Source organism: Leopardus geoffroyi, chromosome A1 (assembly GCF_018350155.1).
Source record: "Leopardus geoffroyi isolate Oge1 chromosome A1, O.geoffroyi_Oge1_pat1.0, whole genome shotgun sequence".
Classification (NCBI taxonomy): domain Eukaryota; kingdom Metazoa; phylum Chordata; class Mammalia; order Carnivora; family Felidae; genus Leopardus; species Leopardus geoffroyi.
In genome coordinates this window covers 207,993,546-208,006,083 of record NC_059326.1, presented here as the reverse complement: position 1 = coordinate 208,006,083, position 12,538 = coordinate 207,993,546, and the positions used below count along the sequence as shown (strand labels likewise).

The following is a 12,538-nucleotide window of genomic DNA, read 5'->3' as shown; positions in this document are numbered from 1 at the left end:
ACCTGAGCTGAAATCAAGAGTCAGATGCTCAACTGACTAAGCCACCCAGGTGCCCCAAAGCTAGCATAATTTTAAAGAGATCAATCTGGTAAATTACTCTAGTAAAATATATAAATTCAAGGCCAGAGATTGTTACTAAAAAGTAAATCATTTAATCAAATTTGGAACCACAAAGAAAAAAATATCAAGAACACTGATTTGTATGAAGAAACACAAATTATTTAGAGCCAACTAAATATGTATTTACTAATCATTTTTCCTGTGGCGGTGGGCACTTTTTATATTATTGGTTTTAAGAACTACAAAGTCTGAAATCTAGTGTTCTCTATTTTCTTATAAAAGTTTAAAAAACTCGCTTTTCACATTTAAATCCTTAATACATCTGAAACTGATTTTTATTTATGGTATGACACTGGAATATTTCATTTCTACTCCCTGTGGATAATCGATGATTCCAGTATCAACCTGTACAGTCTCTACTTCCCCCATTGATCTACAACTGTAAATGGTATCCTTTCACATATTGTTTTTAATTCCTTGTTTGTGGTACATAAAAGCACAGTTCTCAAGAATCTGGTGGCAATCAAGTCTCAACTACAGAAGTTCTGGTAAATACAAATCAGATTTAAAATTTAAAAACCTTGAGATGTGTTCAGATTAGCAAGTATTTAGAAGTAAAGAGAGCTTGCTGAGCTAAGAAAAACAAAAACAAAAGCCATTATAAGACTGTTATTACTGAAATTTTGAAGGTAAATTTGAATTCTTCATAAACCCTAAAATTCATGGCCATAATCTAACCCAGAGAGTTTAGCTCTACCAGGCTTTGGGAAATACATTTTTCCATCATGTTAACTACTAAAATAAAAACTGAAAGGGGAGCCCTGGCTGGCTCAGTCAGTACAGCATACCGCTCTTGATCTCAGGGTCATGAGTTCAAACCCCACATTGGATGTAGAGATTGTTTACATTAATACATTTAACGAAGAAAAAAGTTGAAAGCTATCAGTACTAATGGAAGCCTAGAGTTAGAACTGAGACAGATGATCCCTATGGCTTTTAGGGATCTTCAGTCTACTAAGTAATAGTATATTCATAGGTAAAACTAAAATTAATAAGTAAATACATTATTTATTTATAGTGACGCCCGTATATGTACTTTTGAATTTAAAAAACTTTTTTTTTTTTGAGAGACAGAGAGGGTACAAATGAGCAAGGGGCAGAGAGAAAGAGAGAGAGAGAGAGAGAGAGAGAGAAGCAGGGCTCACCCAGGGCTTGTGTTTTACCCAAAGCAGGGCACGAGCTGAGCCCGAAGTGGGGTTTGTGCTCACCCGAAGCGGGGCTCATGTGTTACCCAATGCAGGGCTCGAGCTCACCTGATGTGGGGCTCAAACTCACCAACTATGAGATCATGACCTGAGCCAAAGTCAGATGCCTAACAACTGAGCCACCCAGGCACCCAAAAGCTAACTTTGAAGAAATGTGTAACTGTTAATAAAAATTCATAGTTCTGAGTAGCTAATGAACTGCATTTTACTAACGTTACCAAAAAAAGTCCAAATGAATAGATTTCTCTGATAATAGGCAGAATAAAAAAAAAAAAAAAAAAAAGGAAAAAACACCCCTGCTTAGACATAATCTTAACTAAATGAAAAGATTCCTACTAGCACTTTCCAATCAAGCTTCTTCATCTTTACCTTTTAAATTATATGTTATTATTAGCACTGAAATTCCACAAGAGCTACAGCTGTATTACCATACTCTTGGTTAAAAATTCTGTTTGTAGTATCTACTTCAGTATTAAGAGTTTAGTTTACTTCAATGCCTACAGTATGAGTTACTAAATTCCAACATTTCTAATTACACACATAAAAGAATACATTGTTAATATTTGTGCTTTGTTAACTTGAAATATTTTAGACATTAAAAAAAGAGCCTGAATTGCTGCTGAAAACATAAAACAGTCAAAAAAATTCTCAACCAACAATTTTAATGATGAAGTAGATGGATGTCCTTGTCCAGAAATATGCTAGAAAAACCTGATTTTACTAAGCTATAATACTTGGTAGCCTAAAATACAAATTATTAAATAATACTATTAATTTTCCTTTACCTATGAGGCTTCCCTAAAAAAAACAATTAAAAAAAACCTAAAAAATTTTAAAAAGAAGAGAAGGTCATCTAAGTGGGTATTAATATCAGACACAATCTTTGCTACAGAGCTCTGATACTTACAGTCTCTTTTCCTTGGGGATATCAAAAGATGCGGCCATATTCATTAGGGTTGGCAGGCAGTGCAAATGATGGCTATGTGAATGAGGAAGAATTGTATTTGCCTAAAATGAAACATAACATTTTTTAAGAGTTGATAAGTAGAAATATTTTATTCTAGAATATCCATAGATAAAATACTAAAGGCTTTACTCATGAAATTAACTTAATGACTTTCCAGTACACTTATTTATAATTTTTCATCTTATCTACTTTCAACAAGGATGAGACAGAATAAAGATACAGACTCACATTAATAAAACTCCAAATTTTATAGATCCTATATTATAACTTTATAATTTTTAAGCAGTAATCAATTAAATTCAATTCTTAAATGATTTAAAAGGATTACATATCAAAACTTAGATCCAGTGCTATAATTAATCCTGCTTTCTAAACAAAACCCACCACTCAATTTGCTTTCTATCAATGAAGAAAGATAATAAACAATGAACTAACACCAATATACTTAAAATGACCAGCTTTTATATTTCAAGGGAATCATAGAACTCTGGTCAGGGAGGAAAGGAACAGATGAAATTTATTTTTAAAAAATCCTTCATTTAAAAGCAACTAATTCTAGATATTGATAACCTTATAGAAAATGATATACTAAGAATTAAAATAAAAATCAGATCTGAGAAACCTGTAATATTACTTAATTCCTCCATGGATAGGCTGAACGAGAATGCAGCACACGGCTGAACAACTCCCTGATAAACAAGACAGTTCTTTTTTTTTGTTTTATTTTTATTTTTTTAACGTTTTATTTATTTTTGAGACAGGGAGAGACAGAGCATGAACAGGGGAGGGTCAGAGAGAGGGAGACACAGAATCTGAAACAGGCTCCAGGCTCTGAGCTGTCAATACAGAGCCCGATGCAGGGCTCGAACTCACGGACTGCAAGATCATGACCTGAGCCGAAGTTGGCCGCTTAACCGACTGAGCCACCCAGGCGCCCCAACAAGACAGTTCTTAAACTCTGTTTAATTCTCTTTACCTCACTCACAGAGCCCAGCTGCTATGTGGAAAAAAAAAAAAATACAAAACACTAGGGGTGGGGGAGGACTGAAACAACAGAAATAAAAAGTATTCTGCCAATAAGAGAAAACCATAACATAATTTTAAAAGATCTGCCACAGGGTTACTTCTTCCTTAATGAATTGAAAGTGGTTCCTTTTATTTAGCATTCTATTAACAAATAGGTGACCTAGAAACAGGAATTTCTATCTTGCAAACAATCAGTTCTCCCATTCCTTGATTTGCTGGGACTAGAGAATGGTCAGATCACTTTATTAGCTCCTTTTTTCCAGAAGTTACTGATGTCACAAAAATCAAGGCAAAAAAAAAAAAAAAAAAAAAAAAAAAAGATTCTCACCCTCTAAACCTCAACCCACAAGTGTGCAGAGAAAAATGTGTTCAAACAAGGGAGTTCTATTTAGAAAATTTTCACAAAGTTTTCTAAAATTGAGGCACTATTTGCAACAATGTGGATGGAACTGGAGGGTATTATGCTAAGTGAAATAAGTCAGAGAAAGAAAGATATCATATGTTTTCACTCATATGTGGAATCTGAGAAACTTGATGGAAGACCATGAGAGAACGGAAGGGAAAAAAATTGTTACAAACAGAGAGGGAGGCAAATCATAAGAGACTCTTCAATACAGAGAACTGAGGGTTGATGGGGTGAGAGGGGAGTGTGGGGAAAATGGGTAATGGGCATGGAGGAGGGTACTTGTTAGGATGAGCACGGGTGTCGAACGTAAGCGATGAATCATGGGAATCTACTCCCAAAGCTAAGAGCACACTGTATATGCTGCATGTTAGGCTAACTCGACACAAGAAATATTTTAAAAATATAATGAATAAAATTCAGGCACTGATTGCCATATTATTTCTACTGCTACCTGATAAAAATATCTAGTTTTGTAATTTCTTGCTTATTAGGCAGAATATCTTTCTGAGATACATTAAGATTTATAGGACTCAAAATGCCAGTATCAAAAGTGAGTATAAAAATCAATATTCAGTACTTATTAAAATTTTTTTTATTTTTAATGTTTTTTATTTATTTTTGAGACAGAGACAGAACATGAGCAGGGGAGGGGCAGAAAGAGAGGGAGACACAGAATCTGAAATAGGCTCCAGGCTCCAAGCTGTCAGCACAGAGCACGATGCGGGGCTCGAAGTCACAGACTGTGAGATCATGACCTGAGCCAAAGTCGGACGCTCAACAGACTGAGCCACCCAGGCGTCCCGATATTCAGTACTTTTTAATTTTTACATTTGTTCCATTTATAAAACTAGCCTATACATAAATACACACACACACACACACACACACACACACACACACACACACACGCATATAGATAAATACAAGGCATCAAGGCTCTTTGCAATGTAAAGACAAATAAAAAATGAACTTTACTTTTTGAGGTACTACAAAGTAACATTATTAAAATAACCTTTTTATAAATTAAAACAGTAAATGGTATGAAACATAATCAGGAGTTGTGCACTTACCATATGTAGAAGCTCTCCTAAGAGGATGGTAGCTCTAACTGAGATATGGTCATCACTGTTTGTTATCACTTCAACCAAGCCCTTTGAAAATAAGAAAGAAAATATTATAATTGCAAAATAGTATCTAGGAAGAAATGTATGCATCATATATGCCTGTTGCTCTGAAAGAACTCTGTCAGAAAATTTTAAAAAATAAAATAAAGTTAAGGTTTATTAAGTCTTGCCTCTAGAAGTCCATTACGAATAAATGCAGAGAGTATCAGCGCCAAGTAATTATCCATGAGGTCTGGCCTAGAAATAAACACAGCACAGAAACAGTTTAAATACTGTTCAATATATTACATAATTGAACATAAAAACAGTAACTAATAAATTTGAACTATTTCTCAAAATTCTACCTGGATCTGGCACGATGAGGAAGAATAGTTTTTGCCTCGGCTGCTACAAAGCCATCTGAAAGCCTCCAACTGTCTTGGAATCTGCCTGGATCTAAATAGTTAAAACCAGGTGGTTAGAAAAAAATGAAAAAAATCACTAAAACATATCAGTTAACCATCAGCTAGTCAGGCTATAAATAATGTTTTAAAATGTTAGTTAAATAAATAGACTGAAAAGGCATACAGAAAAAACTGATTTCTTGATGTACACAGATCTAAACTTCTTTCATTTTGGGACTTAGGAGTCATTTGGCTAAAATGAAATGAGAATGAGATAATCTAATCTGAGAATTACATCAGTTTCTTATCTCCTCTCTTCCTTTCAAATTTGTCCATCTTTCTATTAATTTCACTGTTCATATGCAACAGCTAGGGTCATGAGAAAAAAATTTTAATTTCTTATTTTTAGAAATTTGACATTTTATTTTCATATCAATTCCCTGATGATGCAATAAGAAGATGATATTTAATATTTAGTTCACTATTTTGCTTTTAAAGGACTCTGCCCTCCATCAGATAAACCATTTAAAAAATTACAATATAGGAACAGATACAAATGTACTTCGATACTTACCTACACTAAGCAGTGCTTCTATGAATTCTTCAGTCACAACAGGTAGAGGAAGACGAAATATATCATAGAGTACTTCAAGCAGACCTCGCTACAAGTGCAAATAAATACAGTCCATTTATTTTTATGGAATGAATCATTTAAATTAAGAAACTAAAAAATTGAAAAAAGATTTTTTTAAATGTCCTATTCATAGAATAAAATACTGATAACGACAAAACTACTGTATGTTAGAAAATTACCATATCAGGCCTATATTACACAAGAGATAACTACAGCATGCATACTATATACACGATTTAATCTTTCCAATAAATCTTTTATTATCCCCATTGTAGTAGATATGGAGAAATAGATTTACAGGTTAAAAGTAATTTGCCCAAGGTCATGGAGCTATCAATACTAAAATCAGGAGTCAAATCTGAGTTGGCCAGACTCCCAAAACCATGTTCTTTCACCATCTGCAAAGTAAGCAGTCAAGTGAATTGCCCTAACCTTTAGCTCCCTGCTTATAGGTCTTTCCATCTACAATCACATCCTTCCACTTCTGTTCTAACTGCTTTTCACTTCACATTAAGCAAGGCACCATTGGCTAATATTTTCTAGTATTTTTAAACTCCAGGTTTGGTTCAAACAAAGAAAAACAAGAAAAGGGCAAATTTATTCTTTTGAACACAATTAAAACAAAAACATTTAAGTGGAGAAGGAAGAACCACCAAAGAATTTTTTTCCTCCAATTTCAATTTGTTTCAGCTGTTTAATATAAATTGTTATGCATTAATAATTTAGGAATATATCTAATAAGCATATAAATATTAAACTAATTTTAATCAAAACCGCCACTCATACACATTATGAAAACATAAGTTAGAAGGCATAAGATACATAAATACTGTATTTAGTTTTTACTAATTATTTCTGTACCGCTCGAACCTTTTATGAGAATGCCCTTCCACATTGTTTGCATTTTTTAATGAATAAAGTACAATTGATTTCATATTTTAATCCAGTTTTTTTTTTAAATGTTTTTATTTATTTTTGAGACAGAGAGAGACCGAGCATGAGCAGGGGAGGGGCAGAGAGAGGGGGAGACACAGAATCCGAAGAGGGCTCCAGGCTCTGAGCTGTCAGCACAGAGCCGGACGCAGGGCTCGAACTCACGAAGTGCGAGATCATGACCTGAGCTGAAGTCGGACGCTCAACCGACTGAGCCACCCAAGTGCCCCTTAATCCAGTTTTTAATACAGCCACAGTTCCTAACAACATCAGTATCTCAAATTTTTCACATTATCCTTAGGGTTCAACTAAGCAGTATACATTTATTCATGTATTTGTTTAAAAAAATTTTTTTAATGTTTATTCATTTTTGGAGAGAGAGACAGAGCATTGACAGGGGAGGGGCAGAGACACAGAGGGAGACATAGAATCTGAAGCAGGCTCCAGGCTCCGAGCTGTCAGCACAAAGCCCAACAACGGGTTAGAACTCAAGAACCATGAAATCATGACCTGAGCTGAAGTTGGACGTTTAACTGAGCCACCCAGGGACCCCTATTCATGTGTTTTTTTAAATGACCTATGATATAGAATAAGGAAAAGGCAACACCTGAAATAGATTTTTTTTTTTTTTTTGAACAAATAATCTCCTCTGTTAAAAGTCTAGGAATAAAACAATTAGAGTAACTTTTACCTACCCTTATTTCCATATTTGGTATACAAAGTACTCCAATTAGAGACTGGATCCCAGAGTTTCCAGGTTTGCATAAATTAATAATACCTACAAAGGATAAAAAGGGAAATTACTGATTTGAATTTCAAAAAAAATCTATAGTATTCATAATATAAAATCTGCAGTATCTTTCCAAATAATTTCCAAAACTGTGCTATTATTTGGTTATCAGAAGTAACATTTCCCTGTTGACTAGAGATTATTAGTAACTTTATCATTTAAATTCCTTCTTCTATTTGTTTCATACCCAAAAATGTTCATGAATCTGTCTACTACTCCTGTTTACTGATGACTGGTTTTCAGAAAGTAATACCAGAGAGAGTAAGACAACGTTCTGTCTTTCTTATATAATACATTCTTAACCTAAAGTGGAGTGAAAAACTTGCTTGGCTTTTGTCTTTTAAAAGTTTAATTCTAAAATTTATTGAATGCACAAAAGGCTGTACCTGACAGACTTCAATTAATCTTTATAGATCAAAATTTTAAGTGAGATAATTAAATCAAACAATTTTAAGCACATTATTATGTCACAAAGGAAGTTATGTGAAGAGCCAATAAACACGGACAAAATAGTCAATATTCAGTCATTGGGGAAATCCAAATAACATCCCCAATGAGATACCACTATACACCCATCAGAACGGCTAAAATTAAAGACAACACGAGATGCTGGCAAGGATGCAGAGCAACTGGAACTCTCATACACTGACGATGGGGGTACAAAATGGTGTAAGTATGCTGAGAAAAAGTCTGTCAGTTTCTTACAAAAAAAACTAAACATGCATCCACATCGTGACCCAGAAATTCTGTTTGGGTATTTACCCAGAACAAATGAAAGCTCATGTCCACAGACTTTTTAATTGCTCTGGTAATCATTAGCACACTGACTTACAAATAGACCATTTTAATAATTTTGTACAAATCCCTCTGACTCTAATAATAATGTATAAAGTTAAGACTAGGTTAACATCTAAATCAGATGATGCAATAGTAATTTAACATATGAAAAAATAATCAAGTTTTTCTTACTGGATGTTAAAGCAGCAGAGTAACTTACCTGCCCATGACCGGAATGTTGCTATGATTCCCATTTTACTGGCTAGAAACCTCGCTTCTCTGTCTTCTCTGTTTGAAAGTGGAGCAGAGACCCAAGAAATTAAATGTTAAAATAAAAAAGTGTGATTTTTTTTCCACTGTATCAGAAAAAAACCTATCATTAACATTTAAATGTTCACACAGGAAGTAACACGTTAAAAAAAAAAAAGATCTACCTCAAAGAAAATTACCCAATTATATACTGACTCCCACCCCAATTTAAAATTCCCAACATATTGGTTTAAAATAAGTTATAAATTCCACTTTTTAATTTAGTTCGACTTTTTCTACTCTTTCTGAAAACTATTCTTAGATACCTCATTAACACCTTTAATTGAGCACTAGAGGGGTGCCTGGGTGGCTCAGTCAGTTAAGCGTCCGACTTCGGCTCAGATCATGATCTTGCGGTTCGTGAGTTCAAGCCCGCGTCGGGCTCTGTGCTGAGAGCTCAGAGCCTGGAGCCTGCTTCAGATTCCGTGTTTTCCTCTCCCTCTGCCCCTCCCCTGATCACACTCTGTCTCTGTCTCTCAATAATAAACGTTTAAAAAAAAAAAAAAATTTGAGCACTAGAAGCAGCAGCACCCTATTTAATAAGTATCTCTGTCACAAGGCTTAGCAAAGAAAATTACCTTTTACTTTTGCCACATGTAATCCTTTAAGTATTTATTTATTTAACCTCTACTCCTAACGTGGGGCTTGAACTCAAGACCCCAAGATTAAGAATCACATGATCTTCCGATGGAGCCAGCCAGGTGCCCCAACGTGTATTCTCTTTACTTGAAACTTCTTGCCCAAATGTATTTGAACATTTCTAATAAGCAAGCCCAACAACCCATATATGCACTGATATTAAAAAACTAGATATTAATATCAACAGCTGCTTTCTTCTCTTAAAATTTTGTATCCAAACTGTCTCACTTGTTCTTTCCCATACAATAGTTCATGACCGCTAATTAAGCAATATAACTATTTACATTCATTATATATTTTCCATGTATGGCTTATGGCCAGTTTCAATACTTAATAGCAATCTTACACTATTTATGCCACCTCAACCCCACCTCTATTCTGTGTCTGTTTTTTTCTGTGCTATCTTTTTTCTTTCCTAATAAAATCCTTAAACAGGTCTGAGAATACAGAAATTGAGAACTTAGAAAGCAAAAACAGAGGGGATTAAAAAAAAAGACAGAAAATCAAGTTAAAAGAATGGTGAGTAATCAGAGTCTACAAAAGAGGAATGAAACACTTAACAATAAACACAAACAAGCCACCCTAAGCTTGGCAGCATCAAATAAATGAGAATGCAACAGAAACTGAAATGAGGAGATGAGGTGGTGAAAGAAATGAGAACTGGACAACTATGGGATAAAGCTTCTGGTGCTCCTTCTCTTAAAAATGTTAGTGACAAGGGAGCCTGGATGGCTTTGTTGGTTAAGTGTCTGACTCTTGGTTTCAGCTTAGGTCATGATCTCAGGGTTCCTGAGTTTGAGCTCAGTGTCAGGCTTAGCTAACAGTGCAGACCCTGCTTGGGATCCTCTGTCTCTCTAGGGGATCTCTGTCTTGGGATCTCTGTCTCTCGAGAGGAAGAGAGAGAGAGAGGGAGAGCGAGAGGGAGAGCGAGCGAGAGAGGGGCCCTGCTCATGCATTCTCTCTCAACAAACAAACAAACAAACAAACATTTAAAAAAATGTGAATGACACACCTATAGCGACTGCCTGGTAATCCATTCTCTAACATACTCAATAAATTTGTAGCATTTTTTTTAAAGAATCACTCATTTCCTTGTTTCCTGGCCATAATGTACCTATACTCTAGGAAATACCCATACTCTGGGAACTTAATGAGTATGTAGAACCTAACAGGTAAGGAAGGATTTTGGTGGAATGTACTTTTCCCTCTCCAACTCTAAAAAAATACCCAGGCTCATCTCTCATTCATCCTGGTAGACAGAACTCTAAAAACGTCCTCCAACCCCTGAAGATTCTATGCCTTAATCCCTCGACACTGTGAATATGGTATCACTGCCACGTTGTGACTAATTTATGTTATACAGCCTGGCAGATCATCTGGTCGGCTTGATCTAATTGGAGAGCTTTCACCAGCTGGTGGTAGAAGAGAACGTCAGAGAGATTCAAAGTAAAGGGTTCCAGGATTTTTTTTCTGTTTGAAGACAGAGGGAGCCATGTGCCAAAGAAAGAGAGTGGCTTCCAGAAGCTGAGAGTAGGCCCAGCTGACAGCAAGGAAACCGAGAACTCAGTTTTACAATAGCAAGGAAGTAAATTCTGCCAACAACCTGAATGAGCTTGGAAATGGATTTTTCATCAGAATCCCCAGATAAGAGTTGTGCAGACTTATGACCTACTGAGCTATGAGTTAATAAACTGATGTTATTTTAAGCTGTTACATTCATAGTAATTTGTCATGTAGCAATAGAAAGTGTATTTCTCCCATCAAGAAGGACAATGCTAAGTATCATAAGGAAAAGCCAAGAAAGGGGCTAAAAGAATCCCAATCCATAAGGAGTAAGGTTTGAGAAGTCTTAGAGAACATCTTTTTTGATTTCTTAGCTCAGGTCATGAAATGTTAGGGTGTGATGAGTCCACAGGGATAGAAGTGATTAAAGATCTAAAACCACTATTTCATAAAAATGAAAAAAAAAAAATCTCCGTTTTGTAATATTCTAAAACTTAAGAATTGTAAGTTGTATACTATCTATCAAGTAAGTGCTTATTTATGTCTGCAATCCAACAATTCTACTAGAAAAACACTTCATAATATATTTATTGTAATTATGCCCTCTGCAAAATCTTCACAGATAATACATTAATACATTGATAATACGCTGATTCCCTGAATCAATTTACAGTTATCTCAGAATACCTAGTGAACATGTGCTTTTCTCTCCAAAAAAAACTCTGAAAATTACCCTATTTCTAGAAAACAACCTTTTCTCTCTCTCCTTTTATTTCCTTACTAACTTTACTTTCAAAATTCTACAGAGTATATCTTTCTGCTTACTCAGTTTGTTAGGGTAGCTCTTCATTCTATTCCCTTTCGTTTTTCATTCTTTTAGTCTCTCAATGCAATTATGCTAAAAATACATACAAGAGAAAAACAAAGATCTAGGTTTCTACCACAGCCCATCTTATATTTTTTTTCATTAAGAGCTTAATTCCAAGTCTTTAAATTTCTCATAGCTTATTTTTAATTTTTTAAACCACAGTTAATTATATTATGAGAACTATAACATAACTCCATGAAACAGGAAATTTATTTAAATTTACATGTTCTGGCTCTACAAGCAATCAGGCAAATCTAAAAGCTTTAACAGCAACACACTTCCTTGTAAGTTATTAGGAACCAGTGGTACTTACTTGAGTTGTCCTTCAGCTGTATCTGGACTATGTCTGTAGTGAAAATCGGTATAGGGTGCTAAAATTCGCTAATAAAAATAAAGGAGAAAAAGAAGAAGAAAAATGGTCCTTATTATAAAATGCATTCTTCCTGTAATAAGTTAAAGTTAATTTCACTTATCTATATCTTTGATTGGGTATACTATTTGAGAGACTTATTTCTCCAAATTCATCATCAAGGAATATACTTGAGTGATTTTTTTCATGTACCAATCGAATTTTTTAACTTTTAAATTGAGGTGTAACATATATATAAAACAGTGCATGAACCACAAATGTAAGGTTTGGTGTATTTTCTCAAACTAAGCACATTCCTGTAACTGGCACCAGAGGAAGAAAACATTAGCATCCTTAAAGTCTCCTTATTCCTTCTTTCGACTCAGTCACTACCTACCCCCAGATTATTATCCTGACTTTTAAAACTATGACTTAGTTTTGCTTCTTTTTGAACATTATTAAGTGGTTTTATTTTATAAATTCATTCTTCTTTTCATGCTAGTAT

General features: G+C 34.6%; 1 protein-coding gene across 9 annotated transcripts in view; it reads right to left on the bottom strand.

Moving 5' to 3' along the window:
* The window catches only part of RICTOR (RPTOR independent companion of MTOR complex 2), a 122,671-nt gene that overhangs the window by 36,071 nt on the left and 74,062 nt on the right, over positions 1-12,538 (bottom strand). For all 9 annotated transcript variants that reach the window (XM_045439762.1, XM_045439778.1, XM_045439768.1 and 6 more), the window contains 8 exons: positions 11,998-12,065; positions 8,586-8,653; positions 7,494-7,576; positions 5,806-5,893; positions 5,193-5,283; positions 5,019-5,085; positions 4,795-4,875; positions 2,233-2,333 (listed from right to left, as the gene is read on the bottom strand). In XM_045439762.1, coding sequence (XP_045295718.1) covers positions 2,233-2,333; positions 4,795-4,875; positions 5,019-5,085; positions 5,193-5,283; positions 5,806-5,893; positions 7,494-7,576; positions 8,586-8,653; positions 11,998-12,065 — 647 coding nt within the window. The remainder of the gene's footprint in view (positions 1-2,232; positions 2,334-4,794; positions 4,876-5,018; positions 5,086-5,192; positions 5,284-5,805; positions 5,894-7,493; positions 7,577-8,585; positions 8,654-11,997; positions 12,066-12,538) is intronic.